General features: G+C 37.9%; 2 protein-coding genes across 11 annotated transcripts in view; both read left to right on the top strand.

Annotated features, from left to right (window-relative positions):
• Positions 1–8,106, top strand: part of pbx1a (pre-B-cell leukemia homeobox 1a) — a 52,579-nt gene extending 44,473 nt beyond the window's left edge. For 3 of the 10 annotated variants that reach the window (XM_023964995.2, XM_023964994.2, XM_078935220.1), the window contains exons 8-10: positions 1,057–1,169; positions 2,166–2,264; positions 6,222–8,106. In XM_023964995.2, coding sequence (XP_023820763.1) covers positions 1,057–1,169; positions 2,166–2,264; positions 6,222–6,314 — 305 coding nt within the window. In that variant the 3' untranslated portion in view covers positions 6,315–8,106. The remainder of the gene's footprint in view (positions 1–1,056; positions 1,170–2,165; positions 2,265–6,221) is intronic. The other 7 variants (XM_078935221.1, XM_023964997.2, XM_023964998.2 and 4 more) reach the window with 4 other exon arrangements.
• A 4,902-nt stretch (positions 8,107–13,008) lies between these two features.
• Positions 13,009–23,933, top strand: prtfdc1b (phosphoribosyl transferase domain containing 1b). The gene is made up of 9 exons (XM_004079262.4): positions 13,009–13,251; positions 13,423–13,529; positions 15,594–15,777; positions 16,128–16,193; positions 19,519–19,536; positions 20,712–20,794; positions 20,977–21,023; positions 21,148–21,224; positions 23,374–23,933. Exons 1-9 carry the CDS (start codon positions 13,204–13,206, stop codon positions 23,419–23,421), a joined length of 678 nt encoding a protein of 225 aa, XP_004079310.1. The 5' UTR covers positions 13,009–13,203; the 3' UTR covers positions 23,422–23,933.
• Positions 23,934–24,541: the final 608 nt, after the last annotated feature.

The following is a 24,541-nucleotide window of genomic DNA, read 5'->3' on the forward strand; positions in this document are numbered from 1 at the left end:
TTTCATGTAGCTAAATACGGTTATGATAGGGAAGTGTGCATCTTCATCACATATTCAGTTTATAATTGTTAATAATTTGCCTTTCATGATAAATCATCCGTTATTGGTCCCATATTTTGTTAAAAGAAATTCCTCCAAAAGTGCAGCTTATAGGCCTATATGATTTTTTTCTTCTTTATCATGTATTTTTTGCATTTTCTGAGACTTATTGTCCAAAAAATACGGTATCTCAAGATTTTTTTTATAAAAACAGTGCAGAGTTATGTGCACGGTCATGTTCTCACACGTGAACGACTATTTCAGAATTCAGTCTCTGGTGGTGCTTTATTTAGACCAACAGAACGCCCCTTTTTTTCTAACGAATTCAAAGATTCCCGTTTGCTTTCGAGCTGTCCTTGATCCATTTCTTTGCGCCCTCTTTTGCCGTTTCCCTCTCTCTCTCCCTCTCTGCCTCTCTTTCATTTTCTTTTTCCCTCTCTCTGTTATTGACCTCTTGGTCTTGCGGACGTTAATTTTTCCTGCCTCTTGTCCGGTTGACCTCATGGATGCCATTAAGCTGCTGGGAGGGCAAGCAAAGTCTTCTGTCATATAGAGACTTTGCAACTGTATTGGATTAGGACCGGGTGTTGAAATCAAGTTATGCGATGGTCTCTTTACATCTGGGGAGCTGGGGTCCATTAAAGGACGAAGACAATTCTTTGGGTCTTCCTGCACATCAATTACTGCTTCCTTAATGAAACACTAGCAACAGAGACGTTTAGCGGCAGCATAATCCATCGCTCTTCTTTTAACTTAAGCAGCTTGCAATGGAAATATGTCTGATGCTCTAAATGTTTTTTTTTTCCTTTGGCGTTCTGTTATGTTCTCATGTGCAAGTCTATAGGAAAAGCTTAAAGACGATGCCTGCCGGCCTATCAGACTAACCCACTTAATGCACTTTTGCTCGTGCATGATCATTTTAACTCCTCTGTCCCTTTCTTCTCTCTGTCCCTTATCTTCTTTCTTCTAATCTTTGTCCTGCTCTCCATCTTCTTCTCTGCTTCTGTGTATTCTCAGGTTCTGCTGGCTCTTTTAACATGTCAAACTCCGGAGACTTGTTCATGAGTGTGCAGTCCCTCAATGGGGACTCATACCAAGGGGGGCAGGTTGGGGCCAACATACAATCCCAGGTAGGCGCCTCTGCAAGACTAGCGTGAAAACGTAACAGAAACTGGAGAAAATTCTTGATCCCTGTACCGCTGACCGGTCCAGCACTTTGGAAGTCCACATGAACTTGACCTACACAATGAACTAGAGGTCAGACTTAGCCTGAAGCTTTGCATTAATGCAGAAACCATTGTCATGCCACATTTGAATAGACGACTGCAGACAGTTTTGGAAACGTTGCAAAGCTCATCAACACTCCTGACAAGAGGTCACATAGCCACTGGTGCACTGTGGCTGTGTGACCTTGCCCCAGTAGACGGTTAAGACCAACGCCGCGTTACAACTCTCACCACAGATTAAGATATCACCACCAATGGTGGTTTCCTTTTTTATGGTTTTGATGCTATCAGCATCATTTTATTCTCACCATCTCAACTTTTCATATCATATTAGTTCAGCCAGGGCTTTAGTTTTAGAGGGAAGAACTCTCATAGCGGGATTTGGAGAAACAGTGAGGTTACAAAACAGAACGGTCTCAAACCTGTAAAATTTATAAATAAGAAGCAACTATATCCATCAAAGTATTGAAGGAACCAAAGGAACTTCAATATCCTGGATAAATAGGGAACAATGTCATGAGCATAGTAATAGCTTAATTAATAAAACAAATTTGATTTAACAATAATTTAACTTGTTATTTATTTTAGTTTTAGAGGCAAACAATACCAACAGGATTCTGTAGTTAAATGGAGCTACAAGTACTCTGTTTGGTTGCATAATTTTAGCTGCAACTTGATTTATTATTAGTTTTTATCTGAAATGGTTTTTGTGTTTTGTGCTTTGCCTTTTACTGTTCCACTATCAAGCTTGTATTAGCAGCCAAATCATTCTTATTCGCTGTTTGTAACCTTTTCCTGTTTGTGATACCCTTTTCCTATCAGACTGACCTTTCCTTGCTGTCTTTGTTATCCAGAGCTTTTGTCTGACCAGGCCTTTTGTCTGTGTCCCTCCTGTTCCAGGTGGATACCCTTCGCCATGTTATCAGCCAGACCGGCGGATACAGTGACAGCCTCGCAGCCAGCCAGATGTACAGTCCACAGGGCATCAACGTAAGACCTGTAAACAATCTCCTGCTCTTTTTCTAACATTTGTTTTTATTCTTTGCTTGAAAATAAATCCCTGGGTGAAGGTTTTGTGTATTGCCATCGAAGTCTGTGTGCACGTTGAGATAATGCTTGGCCGCTGTTCAGCCAAACCCCCCCTCCCCTTGCTACACTCATGCCCTATGTTGTAGCCAATGAAGCAGCTACCAGGCTGAGTACAAGCTTGATGTGCTCCTAGCCTGTCGGAGGGTATTAGCATTAGTGAGGCACCTGCAGTCGACGGCAACAAGGACACAGGTGTCACCCTCCCTCACCCTGCTGCTCTCTCTTCGGCACAACCTGGAAAGTCCTCCTCAAAGATCAGCTCCTAAGAAAGATTCTCCCAGTTTCGAATTCTTATGAAAACTCCTTATCGAGCCCTCTCAAAGGCCGGACCAGTTGCCTCAATCTCCTTTCAGGGCTTGTTGGGCGGGACTGGTGACACTTGAGGCGGTGTGTTAGTATGTAGATCCACAGCGACAGGCTGTGCCGGGCTGAGCAGAATCAATACGACAGTCACAGGGACACAGAGAGTTGGGCTTTGGGCTAGCAGTCCAAGCACATTGGTCAGATCAGTCATCCACAGGAACAGCAGCACTGACAGCGAAGCCTGGAACTCCCCTCGTGCTAAAATAATACAAACAATGCCTTCGGTTTGTTCTAGAATGCAACAGGCTCGATTAAAAGTTTTGTCAAATAAGAAATACGTTGGTTTAGACCAAAATAAATGGAAAAATCTTTTTTATGAAAACTCAAGCAGTTGTTTGATTTGTTTGTTTTTCAAGAATTGATTTTGCTCATTTTAAGACCCACTATAATCAGCTTTTTATCAATTATCAAAGCATTCAGAGTGTTTTTATTCATGTGTATGTGGTTTTTAGTTAATATTGGAAAAATATGAACTAAACGTCATTTTTTTGGACATATTTTCTGCTGAGTAATCCATTAGAAGTCTGCCTCTGAGTTGTGGGTTGGACCGTTGACGTCCCCAACCCTAAGTTTACACACTCTCCCTCTAGCTTATAGCCCCATAAAGATGGCTAGCTACTTAGTCGTACAGTTTTGAGCTTGATGCCAGCTCGGGCGAGGAAAACGAAGGCGTACATGGATCTATTTGACTGCAAGTGGAGGCATCAAAATGGAGTGAAGCAGAGAGTTTTGGGCCTGCCCAGCGTAGATCCTATGTCACAAATAAGCTCTTTTTCAAAAAGCATTTTTTTCTGCTCTGATTGATCAGAATTTGAATAAAGAATTACTCAGAAATGCAGTTTTAACAGTAATTTTCTTTAAATAAGTCCTCCATCATCAGAAAAAAACTAAATATTTAATCGGAGGGGGTCTTTAAAAATGATTTTAGCTACAGGTTTCATTATGCCTTCATTGGAACATGGTGAGTGACAGCTTAGTATAATTGTTAGTTTTTGTTTTATTTTTCTATGAATAAAAATTTGCACTAAAAAACTGTCAGAACTTGATATGAGGGTTCTGTTTGTGTTTTGCATTGCAAATACACTGGTAATTAAATTTAATGAGATTCAAGCCTCAAATTAAAAAGGCAACATTTAAATTTGGATTTATGTGTCAGGCTAATAAAATGCAGTCTAAAAGTCATGTTTTACCTGCAGAAAATGTTAAAGAAATCTAGAAAGACGTTAAAAGAAAAAGAAAAAAGGCACAAATGTGTGGTTTTTACTAAATCTTGTGAATGAAGTTTAGTATTTATGGAGCCCAAATTACATTTCTGTCTGTGAGAAATACTGACTGAGCATTTGTGGTTCACCTCTTCTCCTTGAACAGCAATTACTCCCCTTAAATTGCTGGTGGGGTCTCTCTTAGAGAGCGAAAATGTATTTTTTTCTTCCTTTTCTTTCTTATTCTTTTTTGCTACTGACTGAGATGACAGACAGTCTTTACGCAAAATAACAGGGTTTGGAAATAAGAGGCTGCCAAAGCAGATTCCCAGCACTCACTAATAGCATGGAAATTGCAATTAATGTCCTAAATGGTCTTTAGCCGACCTTTTATCGTCATTTGAGATGGTTTCCACTTTAAATAGCTTTTTATTTGATAATGTATTCTTTTTATAAACCATCTCTGGGGTATATTCTAGAATAAATCAAAGCTTTGTGGGCTCCGTGCTTCATCTCCTTTGTTAATTTCACATTATGTCAGCTGTGTGGAAAGAACAATGAAAGGAAAGGAAGAAAATAGCCTTTAAGTCTTTCAAGTTTTTAGCGCCATGTCATCTTTTTTTTTTCTTTTTTGTTTTTTTTTAATAGCGTCAACAGTGATTTGAAAGCCTTTGAAAGGTAGTTTGAGTGAACGATTTTCCCTGTTTAGAACTTATAGGTACACAGAAAAATAATCTATTTTTTTCTGAAGCTGGGAATGTTTTTTGAGCTTTTTTCAGTCAAAAGACGTGGGCATGGCACAGAACCTCCTTTCTAATTTATTTTACTGAGTGCTGTTGCTAAAATTGCTTTTTTATACCCGAAAGCTTAGCTGAAATTCACCGGCATGAAAATAAATGAATGCATTTCTATCATTTCAAAGTTAACCAAATGAAACACAACCCCAGACAGGTATTTGAACCGGTGACAAAATATTTTATAAGGTCATTTTTAGCCTCCCTAACAGTTATTCTCGTCAACTAGAAAGAAACAATCATCAAGCAGATAATCTGTCAGATCATCATTTGTCTTTAGTTTCTGGTCACCAAATGCCCGTCTGCCTCCATCCTCATCCTAACAGAGCTGGTAACTAACACCTCTCCAATGACTGAAGAACATCACTCTCAGCCTTATTATTCGTCACACAACCTGGCATTTGCAGAAAAAACTGTTGTCCATCAGTGCAGAAAGCAATCCTCAGGGTGGTGTCTTCACAAAAAATGACAGATAATGATAAATTCAAGATACATGCATTTTGAATATTTTTTCCTAAAGTTATTTCCAGTTTTAATCATGTTCAACCATGCAATAAATCTCTTAAAATATTCTCAGAGCAATCTCAAATTTGACTTAATATTCTCTATTTAGTTTGCAAGCATCAGATAGTGTATGAAATTTGAGGCAGTGCTGTGAGGGATCAAATGCCTTAAAACAGAGTTTTATAGTTACCGTATATGTAAAGCTGTTTGAATTGTGCTTGAAATGTGCTCTACAAATGAGCTTTCCTTGCCTTATGACTGATTGAAAAAAGGGGAGGGGAGACTTCATTCTGTCTCTAGCCAGCTGAAATGGAAAGCTGCTCTTCTTCTTCTGGATGCTTGAAATTCTGTTTATGACAAAAATAAAATCTTGTAGAGACAAACACTCACTGTAGGCCAATCTGACTGTGCCCAGTCCAGGTGTGCAGAGAATGAACGAAAGGAGGTTTTTTTGCACGAGTTGTTGCACCTTGAGAGAAAAAAGGTTTGTTGTTTCCACGACAAAAATCCATTTTCTCACCCTAAATTATCTACTGGTTCATTTTTAAAACCTTTGTTTTTTACTCCTTTTTGCCTTGTCGTGGTCCTTTTTTTGTTTAGATCTTTAATCCACTTTAGTTTTACATACATTTAACCAAAGAAAATCAGGACGAATGTCAAGAGGCAGCAGCAACCCGGGGTCAATCATGTACCAGATTTATACCCCACATTCATTAGCTTTGTTATTCAATTGGCATTACCTGAAGGTTTTGTTAATTTTAAATATGTGAAAGGTTTTTGCATTTCTGAACCCTACACTTGTATGTAACGTACGCATTTTATTAGTTACGATGTCTGAAATATGTTTGCTTGCTGTAATACACTAAAGCAATCTGCTTTTGTTAGCTTATGTCAAACCCATGTCTCTTAAAAGAAAGAAAGAATTTGAATTTCTACATGTAGATTTTGACATTTCTCCTCTCTGTGTTATGATAATTAAATAGTCTTCTTGTGTTTTGCTGCAGACAAACGGTGGCTGGCAAGATGCTCCGACTCCTTCATCAGTGACATCGCCCACAGAAGGACCCGGAAGCGTTCATTCAGATACTTCCAATTGAATATGTACATCTCTACTCCTTACCCACAGAAAACAAAAACAAACAAAAAAACTAAGAAAAGAAAAAAGACCACGGACTGATGTCGCATTTAAAGGAATTCGCTGCTCTACAGTTTGGCGAAGTCCTGTGAAATCCTAACCAGAAAAAATGAAATTCTGTTTCTCTGCTTCTAAAGGTCGGACTTTTGGGATACAAATGAGAAGTTTCACAGTAAAAAGTCAATATAAATTGCAATGATTCAAGAGTTTGTACAGATTTCACATTATAATCAGAGGGCTGGGGTTACTTATTCACTCATTACGATGAAATGAAATGTTAAACGAATAAAGTCATTGGTTTTAACTGAAAATACTTCCTTCTACCTCTCAGCCACTAAGAAGAGTAGAAAAAACCATCAGTGATCATTATCTGTTTTTTTGTAAAAATTGAACTTTTGTCTTTGCAAGCAAGAGGCACATCTTCTTACTTACATTTTGTTGTCTCTCACCTATTCTATGGTACGCCATTTAGACTTAAATATTGCTCAGTTGTTTACAATGTGTGCTTGACAAAAGTATGTCCATCTTTCCCCCCCTGTCTCCGACGAGTCAAAACTGAGTTCTGTTTGGAGATTTTGCCTCTAAGGTAAACCTGTGAAGTATGTTATCTGTAAAACAATAAATAAATACTTGTCATCAAATAAGACAAGCTTGACATCATTCATTAAGAGGCAAAAGATATGGAGTTGTTTTTCATAATGTTGGCTCGGCTTCCTTTTATCCTACCGGTAGAAAGGCAGTTGCAGGAAAAAGCTGATTAACTGACATAATTTTGTCAAACTGTGGGTCTGGACAGGTGTTCATTTTCTTCATTATCTCTTCAGAGGACTGTGACAGTGCCAAAACGCTCTTGCAACCAAAACAAGACAGTTTCATTTAGTCAAAAATTGATTCTTCATCAGCGTCCGCTTCATCCTGATTAGGGTCAACCCCAGCTATCACAGGGCAAACCTGACCCAGTCGCCCATTTATCGCAGGGCCACAAACAAAGTCCTAAGGGGCTAGTTAGAGTCTTTATTAAAAAAAAAAAAATCCCCCTACTCTTTATTTCTCTGTTCACCCCGTGAGCTTCTTTTGCAAAGAGGTGATCCGGCAGTCAAGAATTTCTGTTTGACAGAAAAGATTCTCAAAAGAAATATTTTTTCTCGACGCAGAGGCACGTTAGTCAAAGATGTCTGTAATTGAGTTTCCAACATATAAAGCCACAATTCACGTAAACAGGAAAGTCATTACAGTAATTGAGTCTTACTTGCTCACACAGAGGACTCTCGATCCTGATCCTGCAGCAGGTCTAGAGTTCTCTCGGAGCTTAAAGCTGGTCTTCGGTGTGAAGGAGACCGCTCTTGGCCAGTTTCTGCAGACGATGCCCTCTGCGTTTGTTTAATCTCCCTCCTACAGAGCAAATACCCAAACATAGAGTAAACTGAGACCAGTTTGGGTTTGAACCTGGATCTTCAGGCTGGTATCATGAACAAAATTTAACTGCAGCGCTTACGACTGGACAAGATTTTTTTGTGAAATGAATTGATGTGCAGTCCAACCTTGTTTATAGTTCTTTTCTTTCCACATTGTGGTTTAATTGTTTTTGGGTTTGGTTATTTTTATTTTGAATGCGTAATGTATGCTCCTTTTTCTTTTCCCCGCTGTTCTTGTGAATTTGCTCCTGAGCTTTTAACATGTGTTTTGTGCACCCTTGTGCTTCACTTGCTTTGTTGGAAAGATTTCTCGACATATTAAAATTATATATAATACAATGCTCTTTTCATTATTATTATTATTATTATTAGGGGGTTTCTGAGGAAGTATTACTAATTTGGTCACAGACAGACATCAGTATCTGTCAGTTGGGTCAGCTAAAAGTCAAATAAGCATTGCTGTAACCCTTGTGCTATCCTAGGCACCTTAACATTGGGGGTTGGGTCATCTAGACCCACTAGACAGTGTGCTGAACCTTTTTTCTTCAATGATTTGTGAACCTCACTGGTGTCCATGGATAACATGAAATCTTCCCACCTTTATCCACCTTGTCATGGTAGGGAGAACACGTCAATGTAAGGGTGGGGTCATCTAAGATAGCACAAGGGTTAATAGAATAAAACACTAAACCCCTGATCTTTTCTTGTTTTTTTTTATTTCAAACTTTAAAAATAAAGAGATGTGACAATAATAATTACAAAACATAGATAAATCAAACTCATTTCAAATATCAAGTCATAAATTGATTAAAAATTAAGAAAAGAAATGAATGGAATTTAAAAGATGGTGATTTAGTTTTTGCACACACACACAAAAAGCTGTATTTTATTGTAAGTAGTATTTTTTAACAATTTTTTAAAATTAGTAATATTTTTAGGTTTATCTTTAAACATAATTTTGATACATCAGAATTAAATAACTTACATCATAAAATTCTTCCAAAAAAATTTAATTATCTAATTTTCTGCCATTTTATTTTAGTTTTAGCAAAAAGAGAAACTTTACTGTAAGTTGCATTTGACCATTTAGTGAAACAAATTCACATTTTAACCCTTGTTTTTTTTTATACCATTGAAATAAAATGCCTTTGATATAAAATTCTTCATAAATAATTAAATTCGTTTTTATTTTTCTGTCATTTTGCAGTGCAAACCTCATCAAGCCTTCCTCTTCAAGACAAACTTCAAAAGCCTAAAGTGTTATCCCAAATCTGCTTAGCCATTCTTTAAATAATGTTTTCCTGTCCAGGGTGAAAAAGGTATCAGGCACCAGAATTTACTACAGAAGAATCTTTCAATGAGCTTTATCTAAAAACCCTAAAAAGTTGCATTTGACCGTTTCTTTAAACATACTTTTTTGAATTGGCAAATGTATTTGTTTTGACCATTAAAACATTTTAACTCCTTGATACCTGAATTTGTCTGCAGTGATAAAAACAAAATTAACTTCCATTTTTGTTTTCAAGTAGATGCTGTTTGATGTACGGTATATCATCCTCAATGGGTGTTAAGGAGGCAACCCAGGTTTTTAATATCAGTAAATATGATGACTTTGGGTTAGGATTAGTTTTTTTGCTCCACGGTTTAATAGGCAACAAATAGATTTTTCAACGAACTTTATTCAAAAACACAAAAAGTTGCATTTGTTCATTGACTTTTATTCTGCCAGTTTTTAGATAAATTATAATTTTAAAAAACTGTATTATAATCAGATAAAATGTATCTCAACATAAAGCAAAGGGGGTGGGGGGTTTACAAGACAGCTCACCAGCATGATTTCAATAACATCTGAATGATAACTGACCCCATTAAAATGCACCACATAACTTAACCCATAGCTGGCACTTAATCAATAATTGAATGTGCCAAAGCTTTATCCCACTGCTGGGTTTTAGAGGCACCTCTGTTTCTATGCAGACACTTAATATATTAAATGAGTGATGAAATCATAATATTACATCTGCATTTCAGAGAAAAATGGGCTCCCGAGTGCTGGAATGGGTTTGAGGTGAAGGACTCTTGTCAGGTTAAGTACCAGAGGCACATTTAACAGAACAAAGGAATTCACATTTTCAAAAATGGCCTGTTTCAACTTGGCCATCGGCGAGTCCTGACCTGCATCCCACTATCACCTTTCAAGACAGCTTAAATCTGCCTCCATAAAAAAAAAGAAACTCCTGGGAAGTTTAAAAACACAAAAATAAAAAGGAGCAAAGTACTTCTGTTTTTTTCTTCTTATAGAAATGTTCTTTTACAAGGATTTATTTCAGTTACCAAAATAAAAGCCTTATGATTCACAACATTTACTATGCACAGGTGGACCAGGTCCGTAAACACATTTCCACAGAGCAAGGCTTATGTAACGTTAGCTTGCTGCATATAGAAATGCCAAGAATGTTAAATATATTTAGGTCACATTATTCTTTGTTTTGCTGTCTGCCAGCATTGATATCAAAATCTGATAGAGGAAAAGGATGGAGATATCTTCTATTCCAATTCTGCAAACAACACTCCTGACATTATCCCACTGGACAGTTGCATGTCTGACAGAATTACTTTCATAGCAAGTGAATATTCATAATTGGCCAAACAACAGGAGCGAGGGTGTAAGGGAGCAGTTGGCGGTAAAGTCTGCAGACGGTCACAGGCCTTGACTGCTGAGCGAGTGTGAAATGCCAAAGCCAGACTGCTCCCATGCACCCCGAGGGCAGCGGAGGAACCGGCCGGCTCTCGCCAGCAGAGAGGGAATCAAAAACAATCTGACAGGACTTCGTCCAGAAACATCTTCTGGCTTTGTGCAGAAGCTCTGCTGTGCCGTAGATGAGCCTGATTGTTCCTGTGTCAAGCCTGCAGCCTCATTCCTGCAACAGAAAGTCAACCTATCAAGAGAGAGGTGGCCTTTGATGGCACGTTTCCTTTTGAGATTTTATCCTGTGTTGGGGCTTTAACACATCTCTGTTCCTTTGAGGTGGTGATGACAGTCCGCAGTGATGATTGGAATCTAATGTTGCTGTTGACATCTGCATCCCCAGCTGTCATTGCAACGCTGTTTAAATTACAGCTGCCGTGGAGGGGCAAGGGTGGGTGGCCCAGACACCTTGTCTCCCCTTTTCAACAGAGGCCGGCAGACTGCTCTAATCTGTAATGACACAACAGCCTAGACCCTGCTGCTACTGCTGCTGCTGCTGCTGGACATGCTGCCCACACAGGTCCCTGGGTGGTTCGTCCACAATTCACTTATTCACACACTGTCACACTGAAGCAGAGCACATTTTCTGCATAAGACAGGGCTTGCAACATGCTTTTTTTGTTTGCCTCGCAGAATTACACAATAGCTTTTAACCAAATGTGACAATTCTGAGATTTTTAAGTTACACAACAAAAGAAACAATGTCCCCTCTTTCAAAAAAAAAAAAAAATGGGAAAGAAAAGAAAAAGAATTTGTCTTTTTTTCCTCCCACTAGATGGTGATGTTAACCCAAAGATGTGAGTTTGTTAGAGACAATTTGGAGATCTAGGTGGGCAGAATTTCCTTCTGGGGGACAAAACGACCTAAATCACGCCAAGCAAATCTGAAAGTTAAAAAGCAACTTAATATTAATGATTTTTACTAATTAAATGCAGCCTGTGATGTTTTGATTTACTGCTCCCAGAAGCACTCAAAAAAAATAGTTTTTTAGTGAGTCTTTTGGTGTTCTGGCTTTGCAAAGAACACCATCACATTGCACAGTGTGATGCAACAGCTAATGTTAATTAATATCAAGTCAGTAACATCAGCTGCATTTTACCATCTGAAAAACATTGCCAAAATCAAAAAGATAATGTCAAAGCCAGAACTGGAGATACTTGTTCATGCATTTGTCTCCAGTAGGTTAAACTACTGTGACGGCCTGCTCACCGGCCTCTCCAAACGAGCTGTAAAACAGCTTCAGTACATCCAGAATGCTGCTGCTCGAGTCCTGACATCTCTGACATGTTAGTGCCATATGAACCATCTCGTACTCTGAGGACCTCAGGGACCGGCCTCCTGTTGATTCCCAGAGTCAGAACTAAACAAGGGGAATCAGCGTTTCAATATTCTGCAGCTAAAATCTGGAACAGCCTCCCTGAAGTCGTAAGACAGGCCTCTTCTGTGTTCATGTTCAAATCTAGACTTAAAACATTTCTGTTTAGCCGTGTATATGACTGAAAGGTCCTATCTGCACTTTTCTTTCATTTCCTTCCTCTCTTTTTAAATCAATTTTCTATTTTTTTTTCTTTTCTTTTAAAGTAAATTTTACGTTGATGATTTCTATGATGTATTGTGATATTAATGTATTTTTCTGTTTTGTGAATCACCTTGAATTACTTTGGGTATGAATTGTGCTATACAAATAAACTTGCCTTGCCTTGTCTGAAGAAATACACAATTATTTTTACTTAAGGAGCCAGATTTGAATTAATTTTTAAGATTTATTTAGATCTAGGCAATAAAGCATAAATGTACTATTTTACATCTTCTGTACAACGGGAACATTTTTGTATAGTCCTTCTTTTTACATGCTGATGTAAATATTTTTAGTTTACATACAAGTGTAAATCCTACTAAAAAGTAAAAAGAAGGGACAACATATATAAATATAAATATATAAATATATATATATATATATATATATATTTTTTCTGAAGGTCACTATCCTCTGTGAACACCACCTTTTTTTGGTTGTTTGAATTCCTGAATGTCTTTTTTTTGCTGCTGAAGATAAGAGAATTTCCCCATTGTGGGATGAGTAAAGTCTATCTATCTATATTGAATCTATATAGATAGATAGATAGAATTTTATATTCAAAATTTCCAATATTAGGGAAGAATTTTGAAGACTTATGTCAAATTAAGAGCATCAAACCTGCTCAAAGATGATTCTATAGTTGTATTTGTTTAAAAACAACAGATTCTTTTACGTGTTTAAATTAATATTAAATACTAAAAAATTAAGAAGCAGATTGAAAAAAAACTGTTTGCAGACATGATGAAAACAATGTTAACATGGCATTCAAATAATAATAACAGGGGCACATTTTAAAAATTAGGTGATAAGAATTTAGTGCAGTAACTGTTTGTTTTTGGGGTCTTTTAAGAAAGAAATGTTTTTATTGTGTTAAGATAAGAAAGCGTGTTCTCTTGACTCGGCCGCTCCATTCTGAGGAATTGTGGTGTCACAGCGCCCCTGGTGGCCGCATGTGACACTGCAGAGGGGCAGGGACTCCCGGATGGTTTCACAATAGTGCTCCACATTCCCCCGCGCAGATCCTCCTCCCGACCAGGTCAAACCCCTCCGCACAGACTCGCAGCACTTTGGTTGAAACGAGAGCGGGTTTTTTTTCTTCTTCTTCAAAATGGCTGAAGTTTCTGTCCGGGCCGAGAGCAAAAGCGAGGGCATTGTGGTAATTTAACGAGAGGAAACGAAGAAGTGAATGAACGCGTTTGCGCAGTTTTGCAGGGGGTGGCGCCACGTGTAGACTGTAGAAGTTTGCACCTTTAAAAAACTAAAAATACAGTAAACTTGCAAAGATGCAGACTGAAGATCTAATGCTTTCTGCTGCGTTTCCTCTCAGATTCACGACGACTGGCCAGGTTACAGCCTGGACCTCTTCAGCTACCCAGCGCACTACTACGGAGACTTGGACTGCGTCATCATTCCGCATGGCGTCATCATGGATAGGTACAAAACTCTGGAGGCCTGTCAGATGACCTCCCAGATGTTTGGCCTTCTGTGAGGTTACATCATAGCTCCATGTGTCTTCCAAAGATTTTATAGGATGCCATCTAATTCCTGTGTAGTAAAATGCACCAAAAGTAAAGTTTGTTTTATGTAGATCACCTTTACAATAATCCTTAAACTGTTGTAGATTTTCTTTTTCCATAGGGCAGCATTTAAAATGAACATGCATGTGTGGGATGGCACTGCCAGACAAGTTTTCACATATGATTTGAAGGGAACAGCCCTGCTCCTCATTCCACACATGCATGTTCCTAATGTGACACCAATTCCAAAAGAAATAAACTGTTTTTCCAACAGTTTAAACAACCACTCCAAAAAAAAAAAAAAGTGTTTTTAACATGTTCAACAGCATTTTTCTCCTGACGGAAGATGTAAGCTTAAAATTGCATTTCTGAGTATTTCTTTATTCAAATCATTGTGTATCAGGAGCAAACAAAAATGCAGTTGTAAAAAGCTTGTAGGTGTGACGTAGGGCCTATGACAGCAAGCCACAAGCTCACATACTTCTGCTCCATTCTAAAGCATCCACTTGAAGACAAATAGATCCATGCACGTCTTTGTTCTCCTTGTCTGAGCTGGAATCTGGTACAAAAACTGCACGGCTGCAATAGTGCTCTGCATTTCTGTTGGACTGAAAATGTTAGGATGGGGTTGTGAGGGGCTGTAAGCCAGTGGGAGAGAGTGTAAACAAAAGGGATGGTGGGAAAAGGGTAGGCCTGCTTTGTGCCAGTGGTCACTCAGAAGTAAACTTCACATGAACTACTGCTGCTCTGCAGAAACTATGTCCTAGATAACAAAAGACGTTTTTTTTTATTTATGATTTTAAAAAAAACAAGGGAACACTTTGAAAATAGATCAAAAGGGGATCAGAGGGGAACTTTAACGTTTTTAGGCTTTTAAAACAAAGAAATCTGTTAAAAGTAAAAGCTTACTCACTTTGTTTAGAAATAACCTGCTAGAATTCAGGATTGGGAAAGAAAAGTAAACCTTAAAGGTAGAGGAAGTTATTAAAAAAATCCTAATTACATTAGTTTACAATTTCTAAAATAAAAACTGCTATTAAAAAGTAGTTTTAGTTTAGATTCCTCACTTTTCACCACTCCATCCTCATTTTAGCTATAAACCTTTGCAAAAGGTAAAAAAAAAACGTACACTTGAGGTCTATTTTATGAAGTATACTTGTGTATAAGTATATCAAGTATAATGTTGAGTGTGTAGAAAGTATACTAACTGAATACTTTACAGACTAAATTTGAAAATTTTAATCACACAATAATTAAAATATATAAGTACCACTTTTAGAATAGACTACTTGTATTAGACTTAAAAATACTATTTTTTGTTAACAGAAATTACAATCTACCAAATATCTTTAACTTATTTGTGTGACAAATGAAATACTATAGAAATCAAAGTATGTCAAACAAAATTCAAGAGATGCTAATGTTTAATTTGTCTGCCATGCACAAACCTAATCTTAACTGCTACAGATGAGGTTTTTTTTTTCAAACGTGTCACATTTTGTAAAAAACACTTTGCAATAATGAGGAAATGTACAACAAAACAAGTAAATTTATTACTATTAGGAACTTTAGTGAAACTCTTTATTAATGGAATCATTATGTCTCCATTATGTCTTCTTAAACAATAAAATATCTAAAGAGGAAATGGTTATGAAACAAAATGGTCTCAGTTCCTAAAAATGGATTGGATTATTTTTCCCCTCTCACAATCTGTCTTCCCATAGATTTCTTTGTTCTGCCTGCATAAACCTAATTACATAAACTCTTGTGATGTACACTACTTCATAAAGTGCAAAAATGTGTTAAAAAAATAGATTTTTTTTTCCTGGCGCTCATGAAAAAATACAAAAGAAATTGGAATTTGAAAAACAAAAAACCTTTTTAAAAGGCTCTAAAGCCATTTGATGTCACATTTTTATGAAATAACCTGGACAGCTTTGGGAACTCCTGCTGCAGAGCCTCTTTGTTGTGTCGTTTCAAGGACGGAGCGCCTGGCTCGGAACATCATGGATGACCTGGGCGACCATGACATTGTGGTTCTGTGCGTGCTGAAAGGAGGTTACCAGTTCTGCGCCGACCTGGTGGACAGGATCAAAGCTCTCAGCTGCAACTCCGACCACACAATTCCCATGAGAGTTCACTTCATCCGCCTGAAGAGTTACCTGGTGAGCTTTCATCCTGCTGCAGGGCAGGAAGTGATGATGTTGACATCCAATGATCATGGGTTAAAAATGTGTGGGAGTGGCCTGCCGCTTTTCACGCATGTGGTTATCATCCATGGTGACTGTGAATCCCATGACCTAGCCAGATGACTGTAGTGTTATAGATACTACAGGGATATTTTTATACATTTTGACCTTGAATGAGTTGTTTTCCTGTGGTGGAGGAAACAGTATTACATAAGATTTTAGATGTAACATTTTTTTAAGTATACAAAGGCATTTGTTGTCTTTTTCTTTTTATCTTGCTGATGGTATTGCAACACTTCCTGAAATAAACATGTTTTTCTTCCCAGAATGACCAGTCAACTGAAGATCTTCACATTCTCGGAGCAGAAGATCTGTCTTTTTTATCTGGGAAGGTATTTTTTTCTATATATAAATCTAAAGATATATAACTTTTGTTTGAAGCAGACTGCCATGAGCTCCACAGTAACACATAGCCAGAGATCCCGGCTGTGTATGAGCTGACACTTCCGCCTCTAGAGGGCAGTCTTCTCTACAATCTGCCACGTCCTCTAACCTGTAGAAAAAAGCTAATTTCAGAGGCTGCTCTAACAGCAGTACCCGCTTACCATCTGCACTAATGGCATTATTTATAGCTTCATTCCAGTTTATCAGTCAGTGGATGGCGGATGAAGCGGGCCACAGCAGGGAGCGTGCTGCACTTTTGCTGCTTGTCTTGTTATCATGTAACCAGAGTCTGCGTCTATAAGAGCTGGCTGTTTACTAAGCACTAAGCAAGAGGGCATTATCTCCACAAGTGTGCCGTTGAAACACTGCAGGGTGATAAGTCTGATCATCAGATGAACTTGAAAAACTGCATTATCATATGTGGAATTTGACTGAATTATAGAACGTTTTTCTTTTGCTTTTCATGTTATCCTGCAGTTCCTCAAAGGAAGACTTAGAAACACATGTTAAATGTCATTTTAGACTCTGATGAAAGTGAAAAAATAAAATTTTTTACAGCATCAATTTATCTGATTTATATGTCATTTTGACATTAACTTATAACAATGTAATTGTAGTGCATCAAATATACCCAAAACTGCACTTCAGTTATTGTTGTCTTCCAAATATTTTTTTTCTAATTTATCATACATATTTTAGTTTTGAATTCGGAATATTAATTTGGTTTAGACCCTTAAAATGCAGCAGCGTGCCACCGACTCTCGACTAAAAAGGATAGATTTACACTTCCCTATTTTTTTTTTTAACTCAGAGTTCAAGTACAAGCCTGTTGTAGCTCTGTGTATTTATAGATTTGATGTGGGGAAAAAACTGAAATGCAGTATGAGTCAAACAGTTTTAACTTTTTCCTGAGAAAATGTCTTGAAAACACCACTGAGAAAACACAAAAGGCTTTTCTGCTTTCCTCATTTTTTTTATTTTTTGCTAACGTCCATCCTGAAAGATCTGAGAAAATAAGTCAATATCAGGTCTGATTCAGTTTTGGTTTCATTTTAACTGTGAAGTGGACTTTCCAGTCTTGGCAAACTTTGTCTTAGAACTCCAGAAAGCTAAACAATCTGTCAAAGAAACTCATGTTTGTCTGGTTTCTTTTTAATACTTAGCTTAAAGAAAGCCAAAAAATAAAATAAAATGGCTCAAATGGTGTCCAGCTTACCAATTATCCTAAGACAGATATTAGGTCTTTGTTTACACAGGATTGTGTTGTTTTCTTACAACCAGGGGTTTATTTATCAATGTATTGTGTCAGCTGAATCAGTGGTTTTACACATATTTTCTGCTTATTTAGTTTGGTTTCAGCTCCCACTTCTGCTTTACATGAACCAAAAAAAAACTGAACCTTTTGTTGTATGTGTAGTTGGGTTCAAAACATTTCCTCTGCTGATATGAGTGCTAAAAAAACTTTGCCTTGGTATTTTCAACCAAAGCAAAGAGTAAAAACTCCAGTTTCAAAAAGACCCTCTCCAAGCATCTTTTGAGCTACTTTAAAAGTGTTTCCAGTTGTATTTTTATGACTAAGAGACCAAAAAACGGTGTCCTTTTCTTATCTGGGACACATTTTCAACAGAGCGGCAGAAAGTCTTAAAATATTCACGTCAGGACCGTTGGCACGGAGCAACCCCGCCCCCCTTCCCCTTTGCTGAGAGCTCGAACAGGGAGCTTGTGACCCGCCCAGCATATTTTCTGCATCACAATTAAGCTCTTTTTTTCCCCATTTGCTTTTAAATTCACAAAAATTGAATCAGTTAGTTCAAAGGGGCCCAAGTCTACAATTTTTCAAAATAGAGATATTATATGTTCTATGGTCTTCAAGGGAAAAGCTATCTGATTATGTGCACAAAAGTCCCAAGTCCGTAATGTATTGACTATGCTTGACATTTAAAATGCATCAAGTGCCAAATTCCTGGACTTGGGCCTCTCTTGCATGGGTTTTGCTTCATCCCACAGATGGCAGCACTAGTTATCCAATATGGCAGCACCACTGTGTAATTCAAGAAGGGCCCAAGTCCAGAGACTTGAGTTTGCTAGTCCTCTAAAATGATAAAGGTGAGGTGAGGCTTCATATTATAGCATTTGTGGTGAGGCTTCATGTTATAGCATTTGTAAGCTAACTGGTGCTAAATCTGGGTAAAGTATTAATCATTTGGTGTAGCCTCCCTTTAAGCTATGCAATTAAAATCATTTCCCGGAAAAACAAACCTCTTGGACCTGGGCCCCTTTTGAACTAACCGATTCAATTTGAATAAAGTGGATGCAATTTTGAGCTTAATTTTCTTAATATATGTCATCAGAAAAATGCCACAAGAGCATGTTAAAAACACAAACACCATTTTAATCGGAGTAGGTAGTTAAGATACATTTTTGTTGAGCTCAGCAGTTGATGCTGTAGCTGAACACCAGCACCTGAAACACGAAGTCATCTGTTTGAGTCCCTGCCGTGTGCCTTCTCCTCAGAATGTCAGGTGTGTTTGTGAAATCCTGGATCTTCCAGTGATACACAGCTGATGTTAGTGGCCAGTTAAAACTATAAAAGGTGCTGGTAAAAAGTTAAACATGTCACAGCAAACACATTACTGCCCTTGATTAAAGTACTGATTTGTCCTTTTTTTTATTTTCTTTACTAAAAGTGCATATAGAATATTAGTCCATATTTAAGGGTTTTCGGTATTATACGTGTGAAAAAAAGAAAAGTAAAACACAAAATTGTGGAGGAATTTATTGTAGACTTGGTTTTAGAGATTTAGTTTTCATCTTGACCCCACTATAAGCTAAAGAGAGGTTAACGCACTGACTCGAAATGTCCAGCTGTCTTCAGTTAATAAGACAGACGTTTGCAGAATTTCAGCTATGCCAGTGGGACATTCAAAGCAGCTCTGCACAGATTTCCTGTCTGGGCGAAGCTACAGTTTCTCTCCTGCATTCTTGTTTTAGTTCAACTCTCTTATATGGCACAAAAGTAAGAAAAGCCTCAGTATTACAGGTCATTAAAAGTCTTTGGATGTGGTTGCATTTTGTGTTTAGGCATCTCCAGAGTAAGAAGTATCATAAGAGCTTAGATTTAATGTCATTCTGCATGACATAAATGGTCTGTGATGAGTAATCAGCATTTAAAATGGATGTTAGATCCTTTCAGATAAGAGATTGTTACATGTTTTCAATCAAGAATAATGGCATGTCTTTCTCTTTCTTCTCTCCTGAACATGTTCGCATAAGAACGTCTTGATTGTGGAGGTGAGTCTCGCTTTTCCTTCTCCAAACCTATTTATGCTTGTTATCCAGCTCCAAAGCAGTCATTTAAAGTTATTGTTCCTCTTATTGGATCGGAGTTAAACAAAATAAACCTTTTTTAATTGTCAGACCTACTTTCAGAAAGGATCCCTGACTTTGTCCTGTTAGCAGAGGAAACAAGTCTAATGCTGAGAATGGGAGCACTGGAGAAACGTCATTCGTGACAATTCCTTTGTGTAAACACTGACTTCTTTATGAGACAGCTTAGAAGTAGCCATTAGTCATTGCTCTTCTCTCTGTGAAAGGTTCGTTGTTAGCTCAAGCTGATTTTTTTCACTAATCAATGAAAAGATCTTTGTTTTAGGTTTATAAGTAGAATCCTGAAAACTACAACTTGAATCTTTAATCTCTAAATTGTCAGGCTGAAATAAATGACTAGCTTTTACATCAAAGTTTTCATATCATTATATTAAAATACATAAGTGTTCTTTTTGATTGCGTCACCTGCTGTTTAGACAGTGGAACACAAAATAGGACGTGACTGGCTTTTTCCTCTCCGCCTGCCAAAAAACAACACATCTCTATCAAGGACAGACAAGCAAAGTTCAGATAAAAGTAAAGTTTGAATTTCCGTGTTCCTTGTGTGCATGTATTCATGCAAATTTAGGTCCAACGTGTGACCGACATTCATTTTAAAAAGGTATGGCTCCTATTCTGTTGAAAGTGGCCATAAAAACAGTTCATAAAGTAAAATGATGTTTTATTTAACTACATGGTATACTGCTCTTAAATTGAACGCATTTTAAAGGATTATTGTAATTTTTACTATTAAAACATAAGTTTCTATGTTGCAACACTCCAAGTTTAAATACATAATGGTAGTGGTCAAATAATGGCAAATCCAGTATCCATTACTCCCAATTATTGAGGGTTATTTGCTCTTCCATTGAGTATTGTAGTTATATTTATTTTACTCTTTTTCTCTCTGTCTAATGCAGCTTTTTTTGCTACAAAATTATTGGTAAACGTTTGGTTTACATCTTAATGTTTTTAAAGAATTTATCTTTTAGGTGATGAACTTTTTGTGAATTGTTAACGCTCTAAGTGTTGTAGGGTAAATGTTTCTGTTTCATTTAAAAATAGCTTTATAAATCATGGCTCCGTTTCCGCTACCACAGGGCATTGTGGGCACCGGAAAGACGATGAAGACCCTCCTGAAGCACGTGGAGTCTTTCAGGCCCAAAATGATCAAAATAGCTGGGTAACATTTTCACAACAAAATCAGCCTTTATTATAAATCATTTTATCTTTATGTCAGAAACATACAGACAGAACCAATTACCTCGAGCTGTTGACGCATCACTTTATAAAGAAAAATTCTGCTCCATCAATCCACACCCCCAAAAAAGAGGCTTTCAATAATATCTGCTTTTGTTTCCTCAGGTTACTGGTAAAGAGAGTGCAGCTCAGCCCAACCTGTGTTCCTGACTGTGTGTATCTACCAGCTCTTTATATATGAGTCACTTTTTTGTTCACATGTGACACAGTTGTTGAAATGAGTCACCTTGGAAAAATTCTGAAATAATGCTCATCTTTGTCATGCTATTGTTTCAGATGTCGGCTTTGAGATACCCAATCGTTTTGTGGTTGGCTATGCCTTGGACTATAATGAGTATTTCAGAGACCTCAATGTAAGTCAGACAACAATGGCTGGGTGTAAAGGAAGAAATCCGAATGGCTGTCTGTTAAGACCATGTGAGAACTGGACTGAGTGACACAACCCCCCCCCCCCCCCCCCCCTCTTGGCGTTCCAAACAGGAAGTGCCTGCTGGTTCCAAGAAGCCAAAATCCAATAGACTTCTATTGAGAAATAAACATTTCTAAGCCATTCTATTTGTTAGAATAACCATTTTTGCCCTGTTGTTGTTAATCAAATTTTCTTATAATATTCTTTTCTGTAGAAAATTCAATTCAATTCAATTCAATTTTATTTGTATAGCCCAAAATCACAACAACAGTCGTCTCGATGGGCTTCGAAGTAAAACATGAAATCAAAAGGATCACGAATACAAAGAGTTCAATAGAAAAATACTAAAATGAACTAACAAACTGACTAAGCTATACTGGCATCCCTGCCCTTAGACCCCCCTTCGCGGTAAGGAAAAACTCCCAAAAAAACCGGATTCCGGAAAAAACGAAGAAACCTCAGGGGTGCCCGCATGAAGGAGGGATCCTCCCCCAGGACGGACAGGCGATTTACCAGAAATCTTAGAGAAGAATTAACTTATCTAAATCTACAACTACATATATAAAAGTCCAGCAGACGAGCTTCATCCAGCCGTGGTTGTGGGGACAGTCAAAGGCGCGAGTCGAGCCGGAGACAGGAACCACAGCCAGGTGTAGGAGCAGGAGCAGAGACGAGGTACTCGGTCAGGTACAGAGCAGAGACGAGCCAGAGATGAGCCAGAGGCAGGATCCACAGCCAGGTGTAGGAGCAGGAGCAAAGGCGAGGTAAACGGTCAGGAACTGGAGCACGGATGAGCCAACTGGAGTCTGGAAGCACTCCCACTCCCCAGGAGGGGAGAGGAAAAGAGGGACAATACATGAATCGCACTGCACCAAACAGAGGCATGGAGAACTAAATGATAAATTATGATCAAGAATAGAGGAGAGGAAGGGTAGAAGTAAAAACAGGAAAGAGGACAGAACCCCAGTGCACCATAGTTACCCCAGCTTCAACTTCTAGCAGCCTTTTAAAAGAAATAGTTATTATTAAGTTTAATTTAAACAAATTAACATTAAGTTAAATAATCTCTGAATACTAACTAGTCTGACAATAAGCCTGTCCAAATAGGAATGTTTTCAGTCTAACTTTGAATGTAGAAACTGAGTCGGCCTCTCTTACATGAGCTGGGAGTTTATTCCATAAGACAGGGGCTTGGTGACTAAACGCTCTACCTCCAACCGTACTTTTACTAATTCTAGGAACCACAAGCAGTCCTGCATTTTGCGAGCGAAGTGTTCTGTTTGGGTGGTAAGGGACTATGAGGTCCTTAATATAGGACGGGGCCATTCCATGTAAGGCCTTATAGGTTAACAGGAGGACCTTGAACTTGATTCTGGAATCAACTGGGAGCCAATGGAGCGAAACACAGGAGTGATGTTAGTCAAGAAAACATTTTCTAACATTTAGTTAGAAAATGTTAGTCAAGGTATAAACTGACCAATCAGATGCCTCAATAACTATGTGATGTTTTGTCAAAAGTTTGAAGTGTTTAATTAACAGATTCTCCCGGGCACACTTTCAAGTTGTAGGGGTATGGCGTTCACAACAAGCTTACTCCTGATTGCCGAGAGTGGTTGCCATAGAAATGTTGTTACCAACTTGGACCAATCTCTGCTTACTGTCGATATCTGGCTCTATCATGGAGGCGTCCATATCACGAAAAGATGGCGACTGGGTTGACTTCATTTGGTTGTAGCTGGAAGTAAACTATTTTCTATGGGTGTCTTCACAGTCGAGCTTTGTTCGCACCGCCGTTAGCAACACACTTTCAGTGAAAAGTCTATGTAAATGCTCATTTCGGGTTGCTGCATTCAAATCTTTCATGTTCACGCGTAGCTACGCAAGTTTTTACGACTTTTTTTGGGCCCTACAGACAAACCACGCGTTTCCAGTGTGATCACCACGGGCCATATGTGTATTCTAGAACCCTCGTCTAAGGTGGTCTTGAACACGTGTCACATGCCTGGTGTGAACGTAGCTTCACTCGGCCCAGTTCTCATTTGTGAGCATATTGTAAAATTTTGCTTTAACTCTTTTCTTTCTTTCTTTTTTAGCACATATGTGTGATCAGCGAAAGTGGAAAGAAGAAATATAAAATCTAAAGAGAGGCCTGTAACCGAGACAACTGCAGCTAATTTGTCAGCTAACAATTGTTAACTTGCAACTCCAAAGGTTGCTTCGGAGTTCAAATATAGCTCCAATAATATCTTTCCTGCAAAAATACATTTTAGTGACTAACCTTATGGTATCCATGAGCAAACTTTGTTGTCTTAAAGTAACTTTATTCCCCTCGTGTTAATAGAACTGTTACACACTGTATGTTTACTACTAAAATGAGTCTTTTTTTGTGTGAATCTAAAACTGATTTATATCTAATGTGACGGGCCAAATTATTGTGATTACAACAAGGACAAAGCTTTTCATGTGAAAAGAATGTTCTTAACCAGAGAATGTTACACGTTCTTGGTGGTAGGTAGCGGCTGTCATTTGTAATTCTCAGGGGAAAATATTGTAGAAGTGTCAACACTTGTTCTAACTACCTCTTCCTCCCCTGTATTTCATTTAGCGTAATATCTGTCTGTAGTGTTGTAATAAAATATTTTTTAACCTTTCAGTTTGGTGTGAGAATGATGAGCTGCCGTGTTTTTCATATTCCCTCATGAGTTTAGCAATTTGCAGTGGTACTTTGGTTCAGCTCGTGGGAGAGAATGGCCTTCATGTAATATGTTTTACTGGTAATATTTAAAGGTCAACCCCCCCAAACCTATTCTATACATTCCTTACAAGTTTTATAGGGATTTTAAGTTGTGAATTTCAGTATCGGAAACATTCTTGCTGATTATTCTAACCACAATCCTTTGCTGCAGACACAACATGAAATATTAGATTACAGATTTGTTCAGAAAATAGAGAGTGCTAAAAATAACTGCTATGTTGATCTGCTGTGCCTTCTGTTTATAGCTAATATTATGATTCCCTGCAGGAAATTCTTAAATTGGAGCGTGAAGTGCTCCGGCTAAAAGGGTGTTATGGAGAGCATTTTACCAGAAATGGGAAAGAAACGAGCTTTGGATTTTAGTTAGGTTTATAAACATAAAAAAAGGAATACAAAAGTCTGGAAATAAAAGAAAAATCAACTACTTCTTAAATGGAAGTAATAAATTTAAAAACGAAACCCATTGAGACAACTGTTGTTGTGATTTTGAGCAACTTAAATAAAAT

This window comes from Oryzias latipes, chromosome 17 (genome assembly GCF_053564925.1).
Source record: "Oryzias latipes strain Hd-rR chromosome 17, Olatipes_Hd-rR_3.1".
NCBI classification, from domain to species: domain Eukaryota; kingdom Metazoa; phylum Chordata; class Actinopteri; order Beloniformes; family Adrianichthyidae; genus Oryzias; species Oryzias latipes.